This window comes from Gallinula chloropus, assembly GCF_964237585.1.
Source record: "Gallinula chloropus genome assembly, chromosome: 2".
Lineage (NCBI taxonomy): Eukaryota > Metazoa > Chordata > Aves > Gruiformes > Rallidae > Gallinula > Gallinula chloropus.
In genome coordinates this window covers 159,076,956-159,094,699 of record NC_140086.1, presented here as the reverse complement: position 1 = coordinate 159,094,699, position 17,744 = coordinate 159,076,956, and the positions used below count along the sequence as shown (strand labels likewise).

At 41.0% G+C, this 17,744-nt stretch overlaps 1 protein-coding gene across 2 annotated transcripts in view; it reads left to right on the top strand.

The window, feature by feature from the left end:
* CRHR2 (corticotropin releasing hormone receptor 2) overlaps positions 1–17,744 on the top strand; it is a gene marked incomplete at its 5' end in the record, with an annotated part of 154,425 nt that overhangs the window by 110,076 nt on the left and 26,605 nt on the right. For both annotated transcript variants that reach the window (XM_084280376.1, XM_084280377.1), the window contains 3 exons: positions 2,142–2,295; positions 5,805–5,865; positions 13,072–13,144. In XM_084280376.1, coding sequence (XP_084136502.1) covers positions 2,142–2,295; positions 5,805–5,865; positions 13,072–13,144 — 288 coding nt within the window. The remainder of the gene's footprint in view (positions 1–2,141; positions 2,296–5,804; positions 5,866–13,071; positions 13,145–17,744) is intronic.

Here is a 17,744-nt window from a genome sequence, read left to right as displayed (position 1 = left end):
ATATTGCAGTATAAGAGTCAAAAGAAAGCCACCAGAATCAATGGGAACAACATCCTTTGTGCTAGCTAATGATGTGATCTCCCCTGTGCCGACCAGTGGAGATTAAATAATGCAGTTGCAGAAGGATCAAGGATTCAACGTGGAAACATTTTGCATGAAGTTATAGTGCTTATGCTAATAAAGCAGGAAGGGGAATTGCTGAAGATATCTGGTGCCTAATGCCAGATACATGTGGGGATCAAGAATCCTCAGTCAAATAAATGAAAAGGTATAAATTAATGAGTTCTGCTAATTAGGTTTATTATTCAATAATAATAAACCCACAATTCCAAAAGGAATTGGTTTTATTCTGGTTTCCTATGGAAACGATGCAGAGGGAGATCTCACCACTGTTATGTGTATCAGTCTGAATCAGTCCCAGACTCTTCCCAATCCACTGGCCAATTCCAGGCAGTTCTGGCACTGGAAAAACAGGCTCAGCTATAGGGGTTTTTTTCACCGTTCTTGTGAAAATGGGCACCTGTGGTGAGGACAAAAACTGTGCAGGTCTTTCAACTGAGAGAAAGAGGGGAAAAAGAGTCCAGATGTTATGTCAGAGAATTTACATGAGACTGGGGCTACAGGGAAGGATTCTGTTCATGTTCATACCTTCAAAAAAATCAGATGTGAGACTGGGAGTCTTTGGAAAGCTGGTCTTACAGTTCTGGGCATCAATCAGGAATGAAGCAAGGATATTTTGGCCAAAAATAGAGGAGGAGGGGGTTGTTTGTGGCTTTATTTTCCTTTGCTAGAGCCAAAAGGAGGGGAAACAAAAAAAGACAATTTAATTCAGTTTAAACAAAACTTGTAAAACATGTTTCATGTCTTTCTCAGCTGTTATTCCTATTTTAAAGATGAAGGGAAGAAAAATTTCAAATCTTAGTGAAATAATACAGAAATTAAAGCTTTAACACACAATATATATTTATTTTATTTATTTCAGCCCGATAAACAGAAATGGTCACAAGTTTTGAAGAACCTATCATTTTGTAACTGGTTTTCTTGACCAGTAAATCCTTAGCCCACAGAATCTTTCTGAGTTTGATAGTGCATCTGCTGCTCTGTCGACTGCCTAGAGATCCTCAATGCTTCATGCACGTGAAGTCTGAAATAAAATTAACCAAGGGTCAAAAGTTTCAAATACTTTAGCAGAATTAATTAAAAGTCTGGAGAATGGCAAAACCAAAATGACATCAATGATACCAACTTGCCTAGGTAATTAATATCATGCTCCAGGGACCATGCTGAATGCCTGCTTGGTCAGAAAGAATTTTTCCCAGACTTCTGCATGTAGTATTGTGGAAATTACCATCAGCAGTTACTTGTGATCTATTGATGTGATGTTACCATCTGCCTCTCTATAGCTAATTGTGTATCCCACAGCTGTGCTCTCACTGCACAGCCCTTAGGAGAAGAGCCCTTTACTGATACATCGAGCCTGGCCAGAAATTCCTGTTGAAGCTGTGGCAAAATTCAGCGGTGGTGGGTGCATAGCGACATGTTTTACAGGCTGAAGGACTAATGGCAGGAATACAGGGGAAGAAGTAGCTGATAAAAGCATTTCTTTAAAGCAAAATAGCTTTTTTCTAAATGTCAGTGGTGGTCCTTCCCTTCAGTGGACGTGAAGCAAGACTGTGACATTCCCTTCTATGCTGTATTTTCTTTGAATTGCTCAGCGGGTGGGTTATACTCCCTGAGATATGCTTAGGCTTTTGTGTCATCTTTGGATATGACCCTTGGCTATGGCTGTACCTCTCTGAAAGATCATCTGTGGTCAAACGACCTGCTTCCTCTTGTCTTCTTTCCACACGGCTGCGTCTTAACCACTTGCAGACTGCTGGTGTGGACGTGCCTTACGGCATGGGAACTTTCCAGGTAAAGGAGGTCCTGCATGGTGTGCTCAAAGCTAAGCCTCAGCAGAAAGTCACAGGCATAGCTGTGAGGTCCCAACAGCACCTAAGACATTATGATTCCAAGTCACAGGTATAAATCCACATCCCATAAATTATTTCTCTATTGATTTTTAAGGGGGTAACAACGTACAGAATCTTCTAAATGTTGTCACTCTGATTTTAAACTATTCTTTTCTGTTTCCTTTCCAGCCCTGGTGTCGATGTATTACCACTGTCTACAATTATTTTGTGGTGACCAACTTCTTCTGGATGTTTGTGGAAGGTTGCTACTTACACACTGCTATAGTGATGACTTATTCCACAGACAAGCTGCGGAAATGGGTCTTTCTCTTCATAGGGTGGTGTAAGTGACTTGTGTGTTTAAATGGTGGTACATGGTACCTGGCATTAAAGTGATTAAGGACAAAAGCAGCAAGAATAAAGTTTAGAGTATTTCACCACTGAGGTGAAATACGACATTCAAACCTAATGTTGTCAGAATAACAGGAGTTCAGGATTAGCTCTTCACAGTGACGATGACATAAATCTAATAGGTTACCCCTGGATTTATTTTCTTCATTTAAATCCTCAGGCACCTGGTGTTAAGGAAAGGAAAGTTCTCAGGCTCATCATTTTGTGAATGGAGCAGTTCATACCATCTCCCTTTCACTTTGATTGGCAAAGCAATGATCACAACCCCTTAGACGCTGTTGCTCAACACAACCTGAAACAGAACACTGTCCATGCCTTGTGGATCACTCAGTCTCAGGAGGCACTTCTCAGTGAGGAGCTAACTAAAAGACAGACCTAATTATCTGCCAGTCCAACCTTACAGCTGTCTTCAGGACTGCTCAGGGATTCCTTCCCAGAGAACAGCCTTTAACAGGGAGTCACACGTCGTCTTTGTATGATATTTGCTACTCAGAGATAGAAAAATATCTCATTGCATGTCCTGTTACCTCATTTCTACTGAGACAGCCTGAGCCAGAGCAAAGGCTGCTCCTTTTCCCTACCTGCATCAACAAAAGCTGGTCCATCAGTACAGGAACCAATTCTTAGAGGAGCAGTCCTGCTGAAAAGGATGTAGGGCTTCCAGTGGATACAGGCTGAGTATCAGCCATCTGTGCCCTCTCATCATGAATGAGGTAAAACACATAGTGGACTTCACTAGAAGCGTGGCCAGAAGATTGAGGGAAGTTACTAATAACTTTCTACTCAGCTTTGATAAGGCTGCCTTTGAATTACTGTGGGTTTAGATCTCTTAGGTCAAAAGCAATGTGGAAAAACTGGAGATTATCGAGTAGAAGGTTGCCAATATGATCAGGAATCTGGAGGACATGACCTGTGGAGTCCTGAAGGAGCTGAGTTTGTTCGGTCTGGCAAAGAGAAAACTAGGGATGGATCTTTCAGATACCAAGATTGATTTCAAAAATAATTGCAAAGATGACAGAGCCAAATTCTTCTTGGTAATAGCAGATGTTCTAAGAAGGGACAATGGTTATAAATTGCAGATTGGGAGGTTCCAGTTGGACATGAAGACAACACAAAATTTACCACAAGGTAGTGCAAGACTGGAACAGATGACTTAGAAGCTGTGGAATCTCTGACGCTGGAGACATGGAAAATTCAGCAAAGCTAAGCCCTGGCTGAGGTGGGCTAGTGTTGATAGTGTCTGACTTACAGCAGGAGATTGGGGTGGATACCTTCAGAGAGCCTCTCCAACCAACATATACATGCTTTGAACTTGTTCAGGAGAGGTTTGGCAAGACAAGTCCCACACGGGCAACTTGTTTGCTTGAATGTAAAGTTTGAGGTCAAACAGAACTGGTGAATTTGGCAGTTCTTTTCTGTTGAAAGAAGAAAGCTGGGAAAAAGTAGCAAATATTTTCTTTTCTGAAATTAGGAATACATTTTGTTCAGAAATACCTCTTCCTCTCAAAATTGAGCACAAGTAATTGAATTGCTGTTCTGGAGGCAGAAACAGCCTTTAAAATAAAATGTGTCAATCAATCCAAAATCAAATGGGAGGAAAGAGGAGAAAGAAAATATTATGTGGGGAATTGATTCAATTTTTTTCAGTGTTTTTCAATTCTTTCATCAAACCAGAAAATCAGCTGTTCACAGCTCTCACAGACCCCCGGATTGGTTTGGTCCCTGGTATTTCCCCCCCTTGCCTGCCGTAGAGCCCTCTGGGTCTCTGATTACTGATGTAGGAGTGATGCTGAATATATCTTTTCTCACCCTTTTGGGTGCTTTCTGGCTCTGCTTTGCCGTCCCATACACAATCATTTACCAACCTCATTCTCCAAAACCTGTTCTTTGCCTCACAAGGACAAGTAAAATGTTTTCCTCTTGGAGAGAGGACATGACTATATTTTGTCTGCTCGTGCCCAGCAAGAACATGGATGAAACAAGCAGAGTGGACCCCGTGAGTCAATGGTGAACAAGATGGAAGACAACACAGTCACTTGCAAGGCATGAGAGCCACCAGCAGGGATGGGGCAGGAGATCAGAGCATTCTCAGTTCCATCCCTACTGTGCTGTGGTTCTCTTTCCACACTGCTTCATTTCTTTAAGACCTCCATTTTCCACTGAAGAGGCAAAAATGGGAGTTTAAAAGAGAGTGTTAGAATCAAGGACACACTGACTCTTGCATGAAGGTTTAAGTCATGTTGCTTCTAGTGGGGAAAAAGCAGACACTAGTGAGGGTCACTGAACCTGGGCATCCATCCATGCTTTCACCTTAGAGTAGCAGGGATTTCAGAGCAAGGTTGGAATGAGGGATGGATCTGGGGAGGCTTGGCTTGTTGTTTGGTTTTGTCTGAGGTGACAGGTTAAAGGTAAAGGGGAAATGGAGAGGGGAAAATCTTCTCCAATCTTGGCATCAATGCAATCTGCTTGGGGAATGCCTTGGTGAAAGAGTTCCTGTTTTCCCCAGGAGATCTCTGTCAAAAGACCAGCTCCACTTACTCTTCCTCACTTCCAGTTCCCTCCTCCAGCAAAACCCCTTCAAACCAGATGGACTCTGAAGGCCTAACATAAAACAAGCACAAGGATGAGGCTCTGGACATGAGACTGGTGTAACAGTAGAACTAGAAAGCAGAGGATGTGGCACACCTGAGGCTTCAAGTGTACAAATATAACTTACTGCTCCACTGAGGTTGCTTGACTAAGGAACACTACTTTAGCAACTTCATAGGCTACTACTGAGCCCTATGAAGCAAATGTATGGCCTTCATGAGAACTTGTATGCACTCACAGAGCACATCATAGGCATAAGAATGATATATATAAAGTTAAGAGTAGCTGGATCCTTTGAAAAGTTCAAAAATTTAATGAATTCTGATACTGCAGTATATCAACAGATTCTTCCTCATAATCCTGTTTCATTGAGCAGACTCAGAAAAATTGTTGAAAATGTTGAAAACGGGCTTCATCCAAAGATCCCAATAAGTTTACCAACTTCTTGCAGCCCAGGAAATAAAATCCTAAACACCCACTTCCCAAGTACTGTCTGCACAATTTTGTTGCATCAACTGCAGGAAAATGTAAAGGAACCAAAATTTCCTTTAAGTCAGCCAACATGGTTTTGGTCACTTATATAGCACTATAGGTACATATATATGCATTTGTTAATAATTTATTTAACTTTTCTTACTTGTACTAGGATTTTATTTTATAGATATGGGGTTTTTTTAATTTATATATAAAGAAGTCTTAGCAATTGTGATGTCTTGAAGATACAAAGATAGGACCACTTGAAATTAGTCTTCCAGTTCATTAACCAAGACTCTCCTCACACAAATCTGAGTCTACTTTGGTACCATACCTGGGCTGTGATTAACTCTTGACTTCTTTTTTTTGCTTCTGCAGGTATTCCCTGCCCGATCATCATTGCCTGGGCCATTGGCAAGCTTTATTATGAAAATGAGCAGTAAGTGATGTTAACATTTATGCTTATGTGGCTCTGTAAATAATTTAAGAAATGCCCACAAGCTGAACTGGTGATTTAGAAATTAGGCTCATTGATAATAATAAGAAAGGTCAAATCACCTCCATCCAAATCCAGATCATCTCAAATTTCAGAGCTTCACTTGAGTCAACTTCTGAAAATAACTTTCCCAAATATCCTTGTCCAAGCCCTGAAGCTCTCATTTGATAGCTTTATACATGATTTACAGCCAGTGTAATCCCTTTCAATGAGAGTTTTGCTTGAGTTAAGACCTTGTTAAAAACTGCAGTTGAGTGCTAAAGGATTTATCCTTCTGGGTGTGCAGAATTCAGTTGACAGGCTGTCAAGAACAGGCTTATGGCTGAATTTTTTGCATTTCTCTTTCTGGCTTTTCCAGTTGGAAGCAGTTAGTGCATGAAATTGAAATATATAGGAGACAAAGGCATCTAAATTTGGGGAAATTTTCCCCCAAACATCAATAGTGGTCAGATATTGCTCAGCTTGTCCTTTTCAACCAATGTTTGGATCAGTGTCTATTGGCTACTACGGCTCCCTTCCCTAAACTTAGAAACATTTTTTCTCCATGAATCTGTTCTTCATTTGACCACACTGTTTGTCTGTCCATAGCACATTTGATTAAATGTAAGCGTCTACCTTGTAGGTGTCTGCATCTGCACTGATCTGTGGTCTCTTATGATCTGCAGTGATCAGTCAAAACAGTAAATGCAGTCTGGGGTGCATTTCATCTCATCCAGAAGGAAATGTCCAAAGTAGGTTGGATGAATTAGATTTATACACACAATTTCCCCTGACCATAATGGAGATGGATAGGATAACTGGATGAGCTTTGGGCATCCATGCTGTAGGCATGGGAGGAATTCTGTTATGCACCACTAAGTTCCTCTTCTTTGCTTCTTACAAACTTTTGAACCCTTGATCAGAGTCTCTTCTGTAGCTTTAATGGTGACTTTGAAGGTGATAATCTAATTCCCAAGAGTTACAGTTATTGCCAATCTGACAGACACCCTTTCCATGAGGGAAAAGTTTTGTGTGATTCCATCCCTACCTACAGTAATCATACAGGAGAAATCATACTGTAGTCTCAAAACAACAAGAAAAACTTCAACTGAAACCTGCTTCTTAGGTGTCTGAGTCAGTCAGTCCTGGAAGATAACTTCAGATCTCCAGATCTGCCTAATTTCTGTGTCCAGAGACCTCCTTGTTTCTGGATAGGTGAAGGATCACAATGTTCTGGGTCTGCTTCATGGCCAGGTTCCTTTTACATTTTTGCCTTGCATGAGCCAGGGCAACATGGCAGCCATCTTATTGTGCTAAGGTAGAACTTTCAGCCCTAGAACTAGAGCTGAAGGAACTGGCCAGCTTAAACAGCACAAATCAAAATAACTTAAACCTGTGTCTTGAAACCTGGAGAGGCAAGACACCACATGCTTTAAAAATGGCAAAGCATATCAAACATTCCTGTTGTGAGCAATTTCAATGCCAATGTTTGAACACCTCATTTTGGAAGACTGCTCATCACTCCCAAAAGTAGGACCCCTGGTAGAAACATGCCACAACACGTGTGTTCACATGCCACACAAGGTTGCTCAATGGAGAAACCACTGTATCATCTATACCAGTGCTGCCTTTCACCACCATTATGTACCTGCAGAATGAGTGTGAAAGCATCTTCCCTTGATGTATCATAGGTATGAAGAAAGGCATGATGTGTTTATATGTGTTAGGGAAAAAAAATGTCACTGAAAGAGTTGTCAGGGCTTGGAACAGGCTGCCCAGGGAGGGGATTGAGTCCCCATTCCTGGATGTGTTTAAAAGATGGGTAGATGAGGTACTTAGGGATATGGTTTAGCATAGGACAGGATCAGTTGGACTCCATGATTGTAAAGGTCTTTTCCAACCTTGTAATTCTGTGATTCTGTGATTCTGTGATTCTGTTTTCACCTTTCTGTCCTTAATGTTGGTGTTTGCTTTGGAGTGAAACATTAATACTCATCCTCACCCTCACTGCACATCATAGCTATTCCAAAAGTCCTTTTGGTTTCTGCCCACCATGATGTGAGGTGTAATGACCTGGAGCCTCAGTGTTTTGATCACTTATTGTCAGTGCTGAGGCCAGGATTCACATACCTTACTCTGCCTGAGAAATGAAGACTGGATGATTCGGTAGTGCCATTCCTTTGACCTAGCACATGCACTCAGGCAGATGAGCAGAGCTCTTGTAAATAAAAAGCTGATAAGGGCATTAAGCTGTAAGGCAAAGGCCAATGAAATCTGAAATATGTAGCAATGTCATATAGAGGAGAGACTCAGCGAAGTAAATGGAGTAAAACACGAGGTGAATAACTTGCTGAGGGTCTGTCAGTCATCATAAATATTGTCACCTTCTCAAGCATTAAAGCCTGTGAAACTTAAGATGGGGAGAATTGAAAGCACATGTAGGAATGCATCTACATGTACCTGTGTGAGATGTGCACACATGTATATTTAACTTACCGTACAGTCTGTCAGCTGCTGGGGCAGCTTGGACTAAACTCTGTGGCATTTACAGAATATTTTCTCTGTGCTGGCATAATATAGTCTTTAATTTGAATTCTGTAAGTGTGTGCAAATATAGACATGAGAGAAAACTAATCCCCAGCATGGAGAAATAATTGCTGTCAGGATACTGGAGCATCTCTCATGCAAGGAGAGGCTGAGAGAGCTTGGAGTGTTTAGGCTGAAGAGAAGGCGGCTCAGGGAGATCTTGTTAGTGTTTATAAATAACTTATAGGAGCATATGAAGAAGGTGGAGCCAGGCACCTCTCAGTGGAGCCCAGTGACAGATCAAGTGGCACAATTGAAACACATGAAATTCCATCTAAATATCAGGAAACAACTTTTTACAGTGAGGGTGGTAGAACACTGAAAGAGGCTGGCCAGGCAAATTGTGGAATCTTCATCCTTGGAGCCACTGAAAGCTATTTGGATACAGCTTTGAGCAGCACACTCTGCTTTGAGCAGGAGAGTGGACCAGACAATCTCTAGAGTTCTGTGAAAACTGGCCAGTCTCCCCAGCCAGCCTACCTGTTACGCTCCAGTTATCCTCACCAGTGGGGAAATGATGTGTTATTCCCCATGAGGTCAGACCATATGCAAAAACCATGTAGTCTCCTGCAGCTTCCAAGAGTGTTTGGATATTCCAGCAGACAGCTCAAAATTCAGAACAAGATGGGAAGCTTCTTTGTCTGAGGGTGTTTATGGACTGTAACTTAAGTGTTTTTTGGAGGTTGAACTGCAGTTCAAGTTACATAGCTCATAGTAGTTGAAGAGCTCAGAGTAGCACATGGGGTGAATGTTAAGAAAATGCTTCAACCAGCTTCATAATCATTTAAATTTTGTTCGTACCAGAGACCATGTTCTGCATATTGAGGCAAATAACCTCTCTGGGTTTTAGCAGTTCTTCACCAAGATCTGAAAACACTGAACAAAAGTACTGTTGAGTCTCAATAAAAAAGAACCCCACACACAAATGATTAAGAATTATTGTAGTGATTTCATTGATGGACATTTGGTAAGGGGAAGAACATTAGTAAGATCTAATTAACAAGAATGATAAAACCAGTGGCGGTTTTTTGTTATATAAAGAGCTGTCAGGGAACCATGAAGAATAGTAATTAGTGCTATTCAGTAGACGTATGTTTACATACCCTAGTCTAATCAGAACTGTCTCGCTAAATTGTCCTCTTCAATATTCAGGGAGTATTTGTTTATTCTTTCAGAGGTAAAAAAATAAAAGATAGAAAAAAAGGGGAGAAAAAGAAAAAAGAAAAGGGCTTTTATTCACACAGACAGAATTAAAATTCTGATACACTAAGTGATGATTTTCAGTGCTGATGATTTTCAGTACTTTGGATTTCTCTTTCTGGCTTTAAAGAAACTTGCAGTGCTGCTTTTATTGCAGAAATAATGGCTTATGTTGGATTTAAAGTAAGGGTTGAGATGATGGGCAGAAATGTTTGCAATATCTCAGCTAAGGTCGCAGTCTGAACAGTTAGACTGTAACTATGAAATGCAGCTAATGAAATGCAGATCTGTCTAACGTCACTGGATCTATGTAATATCCCTGCTATATCTGTCCTCTCACCCTTACTTGCCTGATTTAACAGATGTATTAGAAATATTTAGATTTTAATGTAACAGATCTGTTTTGTAGCCTAATGAGATTAACACCATCATAGAAAAGCTGCTCTTTTTTTTTCCCTTTTTTTTTTTTTCCCTTCACTAACACCTTGAGCATCAAGCCTGTCTTCTAGAAGTCTACCTTTGGTCACAACCTTCTTCCATCAAATTGTGTGAAAGTGTGTATATACACATGATGCTTCACTCAATGTCACCTTGGTCTAGTACTGGGTTTCAGATAATAAATGGTCTTCAGTATGTTCTCACAGTTAAGCAATGTTTAAATTCCACAGAGCAATGAGCATCCTTTACCCTGGAACCTCATTTGGGCTCTACCAGCTCAGTTCCAAATTCTTTGCTGACTTTTTGACTTTTTCTAGCCCATTAATTTCTGCCACGTGCCTCAGCCTTATTAGTCCCTCTGCTGGATTCCTCTGCTAGAACAGCCAGCTTCATAGAAACCCCTCTTCTAATAGTCCTTGGTTCTCTGAGTTTCAGGCAATATGTAATAGCTGTTCCAAAATCCCCTCCAAAAAGCTCTCTCAAGCGTAAGTCTTCCAAGTTCTGAAGACTTGTGTTTCCTGCCTTGGCATATCTTGCAATTAATTTTTCTTATATCTTTCCATCTCTGTAACAAAAAAAAAAAAAAAAAAATAATCAGTTTCTTTCATTTAAGGCTGCCCTGGGGATTCTTCTTGGATGATAACTTGGCTTCAGGAAGTACCTTATTCCAACTTTTGCTCTCATCTTCCAAATCATTCTTCCTCATCATTCTTCCAAATTTTGGCAGAATAGTTGCAACGTTATCAATTTACACTTAGTTGCTGTCAGTGCACCAGGGAATAACAGGCATGGTTTGTATTTATAAAATATTCAAAGCTCTCTCATTTTTCTGGAACTTAAGAGATGTAAAAAATGGATGGAGAAAAGGCAAACATTATTGTGTAATACTAAATTGTATTCCTAGGTATCATACAGTTATCGAATCACAAACTGGTTTGGGTTGGAAGGGACCTCAAAGCCCATCTAGTTCTATCCCCCTTCCACAGGCAGGGACACCCTCCACTTGACCAGGTTGTGGCTGGCAAACATTCTGAGAGTGCACTAGATCCCACCATCCATGTCACCGATAAAGAGCCAGCCCCAGATAGATGACATCAGTTTCTCTTCCTTTATGCACCAATGCTGTAACAAAATGGTTACAGACTAGAATGCCACCAAATTTGTCAGGCAAGATTTGCCCTTAGTGAAGCCATGTTGGCTGTCACTGATCACCCTCCTGTTTTCCACATGCCTGAGTACAGTTTCCAGGAGGATCTGCTCCATGATTGTGCCACGAACAGAGGTGAGACTGACTGGTCTTAAAAATGGGGGTTATCTTTCTCCTTTTCCAGTCAGCTGTCTACCACATAGCTCAATATTTCTGTGCATGCAGTTCAGTAAGAACATTTTGTGATGGCAAACAGCTCCTGTTTTAGCAAGAAACACATTTTGGAGAAAGGCTTTCGGGGCATTATGTGAGTCTAAATAATTCCATCTGAACCACAGCTTTCCTTATCTCAATTAACTGGACTTGTGAGGTTGTGTCTTTAAAGACTTCAATCTCTTTGAAACAGCAAGTATTATTTCTTGAATGCTTGTAAAAGTGAAAATCTTCACCTGTCTCCACAGCCTCCTTGGCTTGGGAATTACTCTAGTTCTCACATCTTCAGTGGCACTAAGCTTATGTTTTGTCATAAGACAAACACAGACATATTTTTTTGTCTGTAGACTTTTTAGGTAGTATTCACAAAGGGGAAGGAAACTCTTAGTCTTTTGAACTTGAAAATCTACTTGCTAAGATATCTTGAGCTGCAATGACCTAAACCTTAAGGCATTATGATAGCAAAGTTGCCTCTGCTTGGTGGAACCAGGATCCAGACTATGTAGCTATAACCATAATATTAAATGAGCTGGTCCTGGAATTGATCCTTGGGCTGGAGTCTAGATATCATGCAATAGTTCACACCCATATTATTAAACCCTCTTGGCCTCCAAATCAGGGTAACTACAGTTTGTAGACTATTGGAAATGTCCTCTGGCTCTTGCTAGCTCCAGATTTGTTTCCCAGAAACAGTTTGGGAGTTGGATATTGTTTGTCCTAGGACAAAACTGCACCAAGGAAAATGGAATGACATAAATTATTGAGTCCAGGCCTAATCTTGGTTTCTTAATAATTTACTGACATGAATATAACTGATTTATTACTCTCAGTTAAGAGAATGAAGAGAACATCAGTACAGGTCACTATGAAATCGGTCTGTGGTATAAGACAGCAGAGAGTAAAGCAATTGTCATTAGTGGAAGTGAAAGTTGAGACAGCACATGACATATCCAGGCTCTCTGTTAGTTTGAGGCCCTTCAGTTTACCCATAATTTCATTCAATCTCACTTGATTTCCTTTTGGTGATGTTGGATCAGGTATTTACTAGCTTCAAATGATGTCTCTCCACTGTATGTTGGATTTGATGGTCACCAGCTTGGTTCAAAACCGGCAGAATGAACTTCTTATTCATCCAGCACCTTCGTTAGACATGCAGTCCAAGACATATTTGCTGAAAGTAACAGCCCTACTTTATGGAATTGAAGTGTTGCTGGGCACTGCAATACATAATAGACTTTTTTTTCCTTAGAAAGAATATTTTTTCCATCCCTTTTTTCAGACCCATCAGGACACATCTACTGCATACTCCTTATAGCAGGTTCTCACATTTCTTGGAAATATTTACAGGGGCAATAGCAAAAAACCGTAGTCAGAACATGAATGGTCTAATGAGAGGGGAAAATAGGGCTCAGATCTGTGCCCAAACAAAAAGAAAAGCAGAAAACTCAATCACCTGCGGGTTATGCACATCACTAAACAACTCAGGTAATAAGGGAACATCTCTCTATGGTGTCCTTGATATTAAAATCTAAAAGAAGTGCATCCCTCTTTATGAATTATTTTCATACTTGTTTTGTTTCTTACAGGTGCTGGTTTGGAAAAGAGCCAGGGAAATATATCGACTACATATATCAAGGGCCAGTGATTCTTGTTCTCCTGGTAAGTATGCATGTGGGTGGAAGGACACTGCCATCTCTCATTGAGGGATAATTTTATAGGCATTGGTGATGTTCCACATGTACTTTTATGTAAAACAAACCACAAACAAGGTCAAACATCTTCAGCTGTTCTCTGAAGTTGCCACAGTAGCCAACAGTTCAAGTCAGAATTGCAGTGATGTTTCTGGATGTTTCCTTGACCTTAGACCATTCTTTTCTCCTCCCTCTGTAATGCAGTTTGCCTTCCTTTGTACAGCATTTTGAGATGCAAAGAGGAGGTACTCTGTAATAACTGTTCATCCACTTGAGGCTCTTGAAAACCAGTGCAATTCCGTTATGCACATTGATTAGAAAAATGTAGTAATTGTGGTAAGGAGTTTTATCTCCTTCTGCAGTCATCTACATCTTCTTCAGCCCCATCATTGCTGTGTATCTGTCTGTTAGCTTTCCTGTTAAGCTTCCTTTTCAGTGCCACCTACAGTTAACAGGCTGTTTATCTGTTTATCCGACACCCTGTCGCCTGTGCCAATGAACAGGAGGCAGAGGAGGAGGAAGCTTATTCATAAACCATGCTGAACCTTCAGCTAAAATGTAGTGATGCTTTCCCAGAATATACTGGGTGTGGATGTAAAGGATCAATTCTATTGCAAAGGACGATGCTGAAAACCCCAATTCTATGCTTCCACTAGTGAAAGCCACCTAGGAAGCGAGCAGATGTCCTGACAGAGAATTCACAGGGCTGAGTGTGGTTCCCTCTCTTCCAGAACCATGATATGGCATAGCTGACCATTACACTACTCTAACAACCCTAGAGAAGGTGCAAAAGCACCAGAATAGGCAGCTGCTGCCAGCCTTTTCAAGGCTAAGAACCCTTGCTCTCTCACCTTCTCAGAACTGTGCCTTTTATATGAAAGAAGCTTCTCTGTTGCCTAGGAAGCCAGCTACTAATCTGAATGTTTCCTAACCTGAATTTCTGTTTTAATTGTTAAGATGCAGCAAACAGATGATATTGTGAGTAGCTGAAAGCAGAAATTATGTAGTGGGAGTCTGTTTTTATGTAAAAATTCTTTTATGTTCAAAGAAGAGAAATACAGTTGGTGTGATGCACGCAACATAATTGTGTGTCACTAAGGGAGCCATCCCAAAAACACAAACAGCCTCACAGTAAATTGACTCACTGATAGAGAGGCATAGAAACTAACTGTCATCTTTTAACCCACCCCGCAGCTACAAGCACCACACAGTTGTCCACTCACACCCCCCATCCTCTCTCATGGGGAGAGAATCAAAAAGGGGGGAAAAAAAGGAAAACTCATGGGCTGAGATAAAGACAGTTAAATAGGACAGAAAAAGAAGATGATGGTGTTGATAATGATAATAGAATATACAAAGCAAGTGATGAACAGCACAATTTCTCACCACCCACAACTAATGTTCAGACAGTTCCCAAGCTGCCTCACCTCCCAGCCCACTCCACAGTTATATACAGAGCATGACATCATATGGTCTGGAATATCCCTTTGGCCAGTTTGGGTTGGCTGTCCTGACACTGTTCTCTTGCAGCGTCTTGGGTGCCCTCTACCTCCTTGCTGGCAGGCAGTAATGAGAAGCTGAAAAGTCCTTGGCTGCTTGGCAGCAGCTAAAACATTAGTGGGTTATTAAAATGATTCTCATCCTACATCCAAAACACAGCACTACCCAGCTGTGGAAGGGAAACAGCTAGGAAGAAAATTAACTCTATCTCTGCCAAAACTGGGACACTAATTCATGAACAAATCCTGTTTAGACAGCACAAGGAAGTAGGTTTCAGTACTCAGACCATTTAGTTTTTCCGTCATTTTCTAGGAGTCTGTGACTCTGCCATAACCCCTTTAGTCAACAAGGACTGAAAAGTCCTTGGATAGAATCTCTGGCAGATGCCATGGGTAGCTTAGAATGATGAAAGTAGCTTTGTTCTCCTCAGAACAGCACTTTCTATTTAAAGACCATAAAAGACACAGAAAATGGATGCAAAGTTGGAGGCTTCCTCTTTATATACAGGTCATTATATCTGTCACTAATTTAGAGCAACCTTGAGACCCCTCTAAAATGATCCAATAACTATACTACCCTGAACTGTCACTGTGTATTGAAACCTACATTGCTGTGCACTTGAGCTCTAATTAATGAGATAACAGCAGTAATTATACTGTGGGTTGAACAGAGAGCTTTGGTTGGAACTCAGGAAAAAATGGCTACAGCCATGAAAGACAGTAAAGCTGCTCAGTGGGTGAAGGAAAGACTGTGTTTGTTGTCTACCTGGACTTTACTAAAGCCTTTGACACCATTTCCCATAGCATTCTCCTGGAGAAACTGCTCACAGCTTGGACAGGCATACTCTTTGCTGGGCCAAAAACTGTCTGGGTGGCCAGACCCAAAGAGCTGTGGAGAATGGAGTTAAATCCAGTTGCTGGCCAGTCACAAGTGGTGCCCCCCAGGGCTCAGTACTAGGGCCAGTTATCTTCAGTATCTTTATCAATGATCTGGACAAGGGGATCAAGTGCACCCTCGTTAAGTTTGCAGGTGACACCAAGTCACTCACTAGAGCAGCGCTCCTTCCCCTGTTCTTGGCACCTCTTGGTGAGGCTGCACCTTAAGTGCTGTGTTCAGTTTTGGGCCCAAGACATTGAGGTGCTGGAGCATGTCCAAAGAAGGGCAATGAGGCTGGTGAAAGGTCTAGAGCACAAGTTTGATGAGGAGTGACTTGAGGGTGCTGGGGTTGTTTAGCCTGGAGGAGGCTGAGGGGAGATCAGATCACCCTCTACAACTACCCGAAATGAGGTTGCAACCAGATGGTGTTTGTCTCCTCACAAATAACAAATGATAGGGCAAGAGGAAATGGACTCAGGTTGTGACAGGAGAATTTTAGAGTGGTTATTAGGAAACATTTCTTCACTAAAAGGCTTGTCAGTGACTGGAAGAGGCTGCCCAGGAAAGTTGTGGAGTCACCATCCCTGGAGGTATTTAAAAGACGTGTAGATGTGGTGCTCAGAGACACAGTTTAGTAGTGGGTCTGGCAGTCATAAGTTAACAGTTGGACTTGATGATCTAAGGGGTCTTTTCCAACTTAAACAACTGTTTGATTTTGTGAAAAGCAGCTGATACAATTTAGAGAAGTAACATAGGGGCAAGCCCTTCCTTCCCTTTCTTATGGTTCTTCCCATCAGAAATTACTTCTGGGTGAGGAAAAGACCTCTCTGAAAATAGTCTAAAAGGCTAATTTAAAAACTGCTATTGCAATACATTCCTGATTGCTAAAATGTGCCATTGTTTTTTTAAAAAAAAGAAAAACAAACCACCCTACAGTCGAGTCTTGAGTTTATAATTAAAATACACAACTCCACAGTGTGTTAGAGCAACATGCCACTCTCACTTTTTGATCCTTACACAAATAAAATCAAATCATATATGATGACTCAAGCATCGCTTGCTGGAGTTACTGACTCTTTCAGGGGTCCCATGAGAAATGTTGGATTAAGAGCACTAAAGTTTGACATCTGCCATGTACTCAGGGCAGCACAGACAAACGTCTCTCCAGTATGTCCATATGAAACGTAGATGGGGACAAAACACTTCTTTCCTCTTCCCTGCAGTGAACAATGGTCATCAGGAACAGAAGACACAAAACTTTCAATAATAGTACACCTCTGTGACCTCTTTCTGTCACAGCTAATGAGTTGCATTTGAACTAACAAAGAATTGAAATGTTCAACTGAAGCTCATGTTTTATGAAAGAAAACACAGGACAGTTCAGTGAGAGAACTACCCCAGTCTACTACTGGAAAGAGAGAGAGACATAAATGTCACTAGAAAAAATTAATGTTATTTCTGAAAGAGAGCTCACACTGAAAGATCGTGTCTAAAAATGCCATCAAATTACATTTCCTGTCCTCAAGCAAGCACTCAGCCTGTGGTAGTTAAAATTGGTTCCATGTACTTTAGATAAAGATCCAAATGCTTGGTGTATAGCTCCACTGAGTTGGGTTACCTGTTGGACAAAGGTATCATCATTATGTGTTCAAGAGGCATCATTACACCAGCCAGGGGCAATGCGAATTGAGTGCACTTGTTGGTAAACATCCTTAGTTCCAGAGGGCTAAAACCTGCTTCTGAAGATACTGAATTGGTTTAAAAGATGGGAGGATTTTGTCTGTCAAAACTTCTTTCCACTCCTCGTTGATTTTTCATCTCCTTGCCTCTGTGTGTTGAATTGCTGCAGCACCAGGTAGCAGCGTAACACTAAGAAAGAGGTCATGCTGAAGTTCTGAGTTTCACTGGGAAAAGGAGACTGGCCAAAAATAAAGCTCTTTGATCATGATAGCAGTCCTCAAATCCATCCTTAAACCGTATTATTCTCTATTATATCTCAGGGTTCAAGAACTTTGAACAAGGCAGTAGATAGACTTGTTTGATTGCTTTCCTACTTGTCTTTAGAAAAAGAAATTGAACATTGACTCGGGTTGAAAACAGGGACACAATTTCAGACACAATTTCAGAGACAATTTCAGAGGCAAAGGAAATTGGGTATAAATGCTGATCCTGAATATTGGGCGAGAAACCCG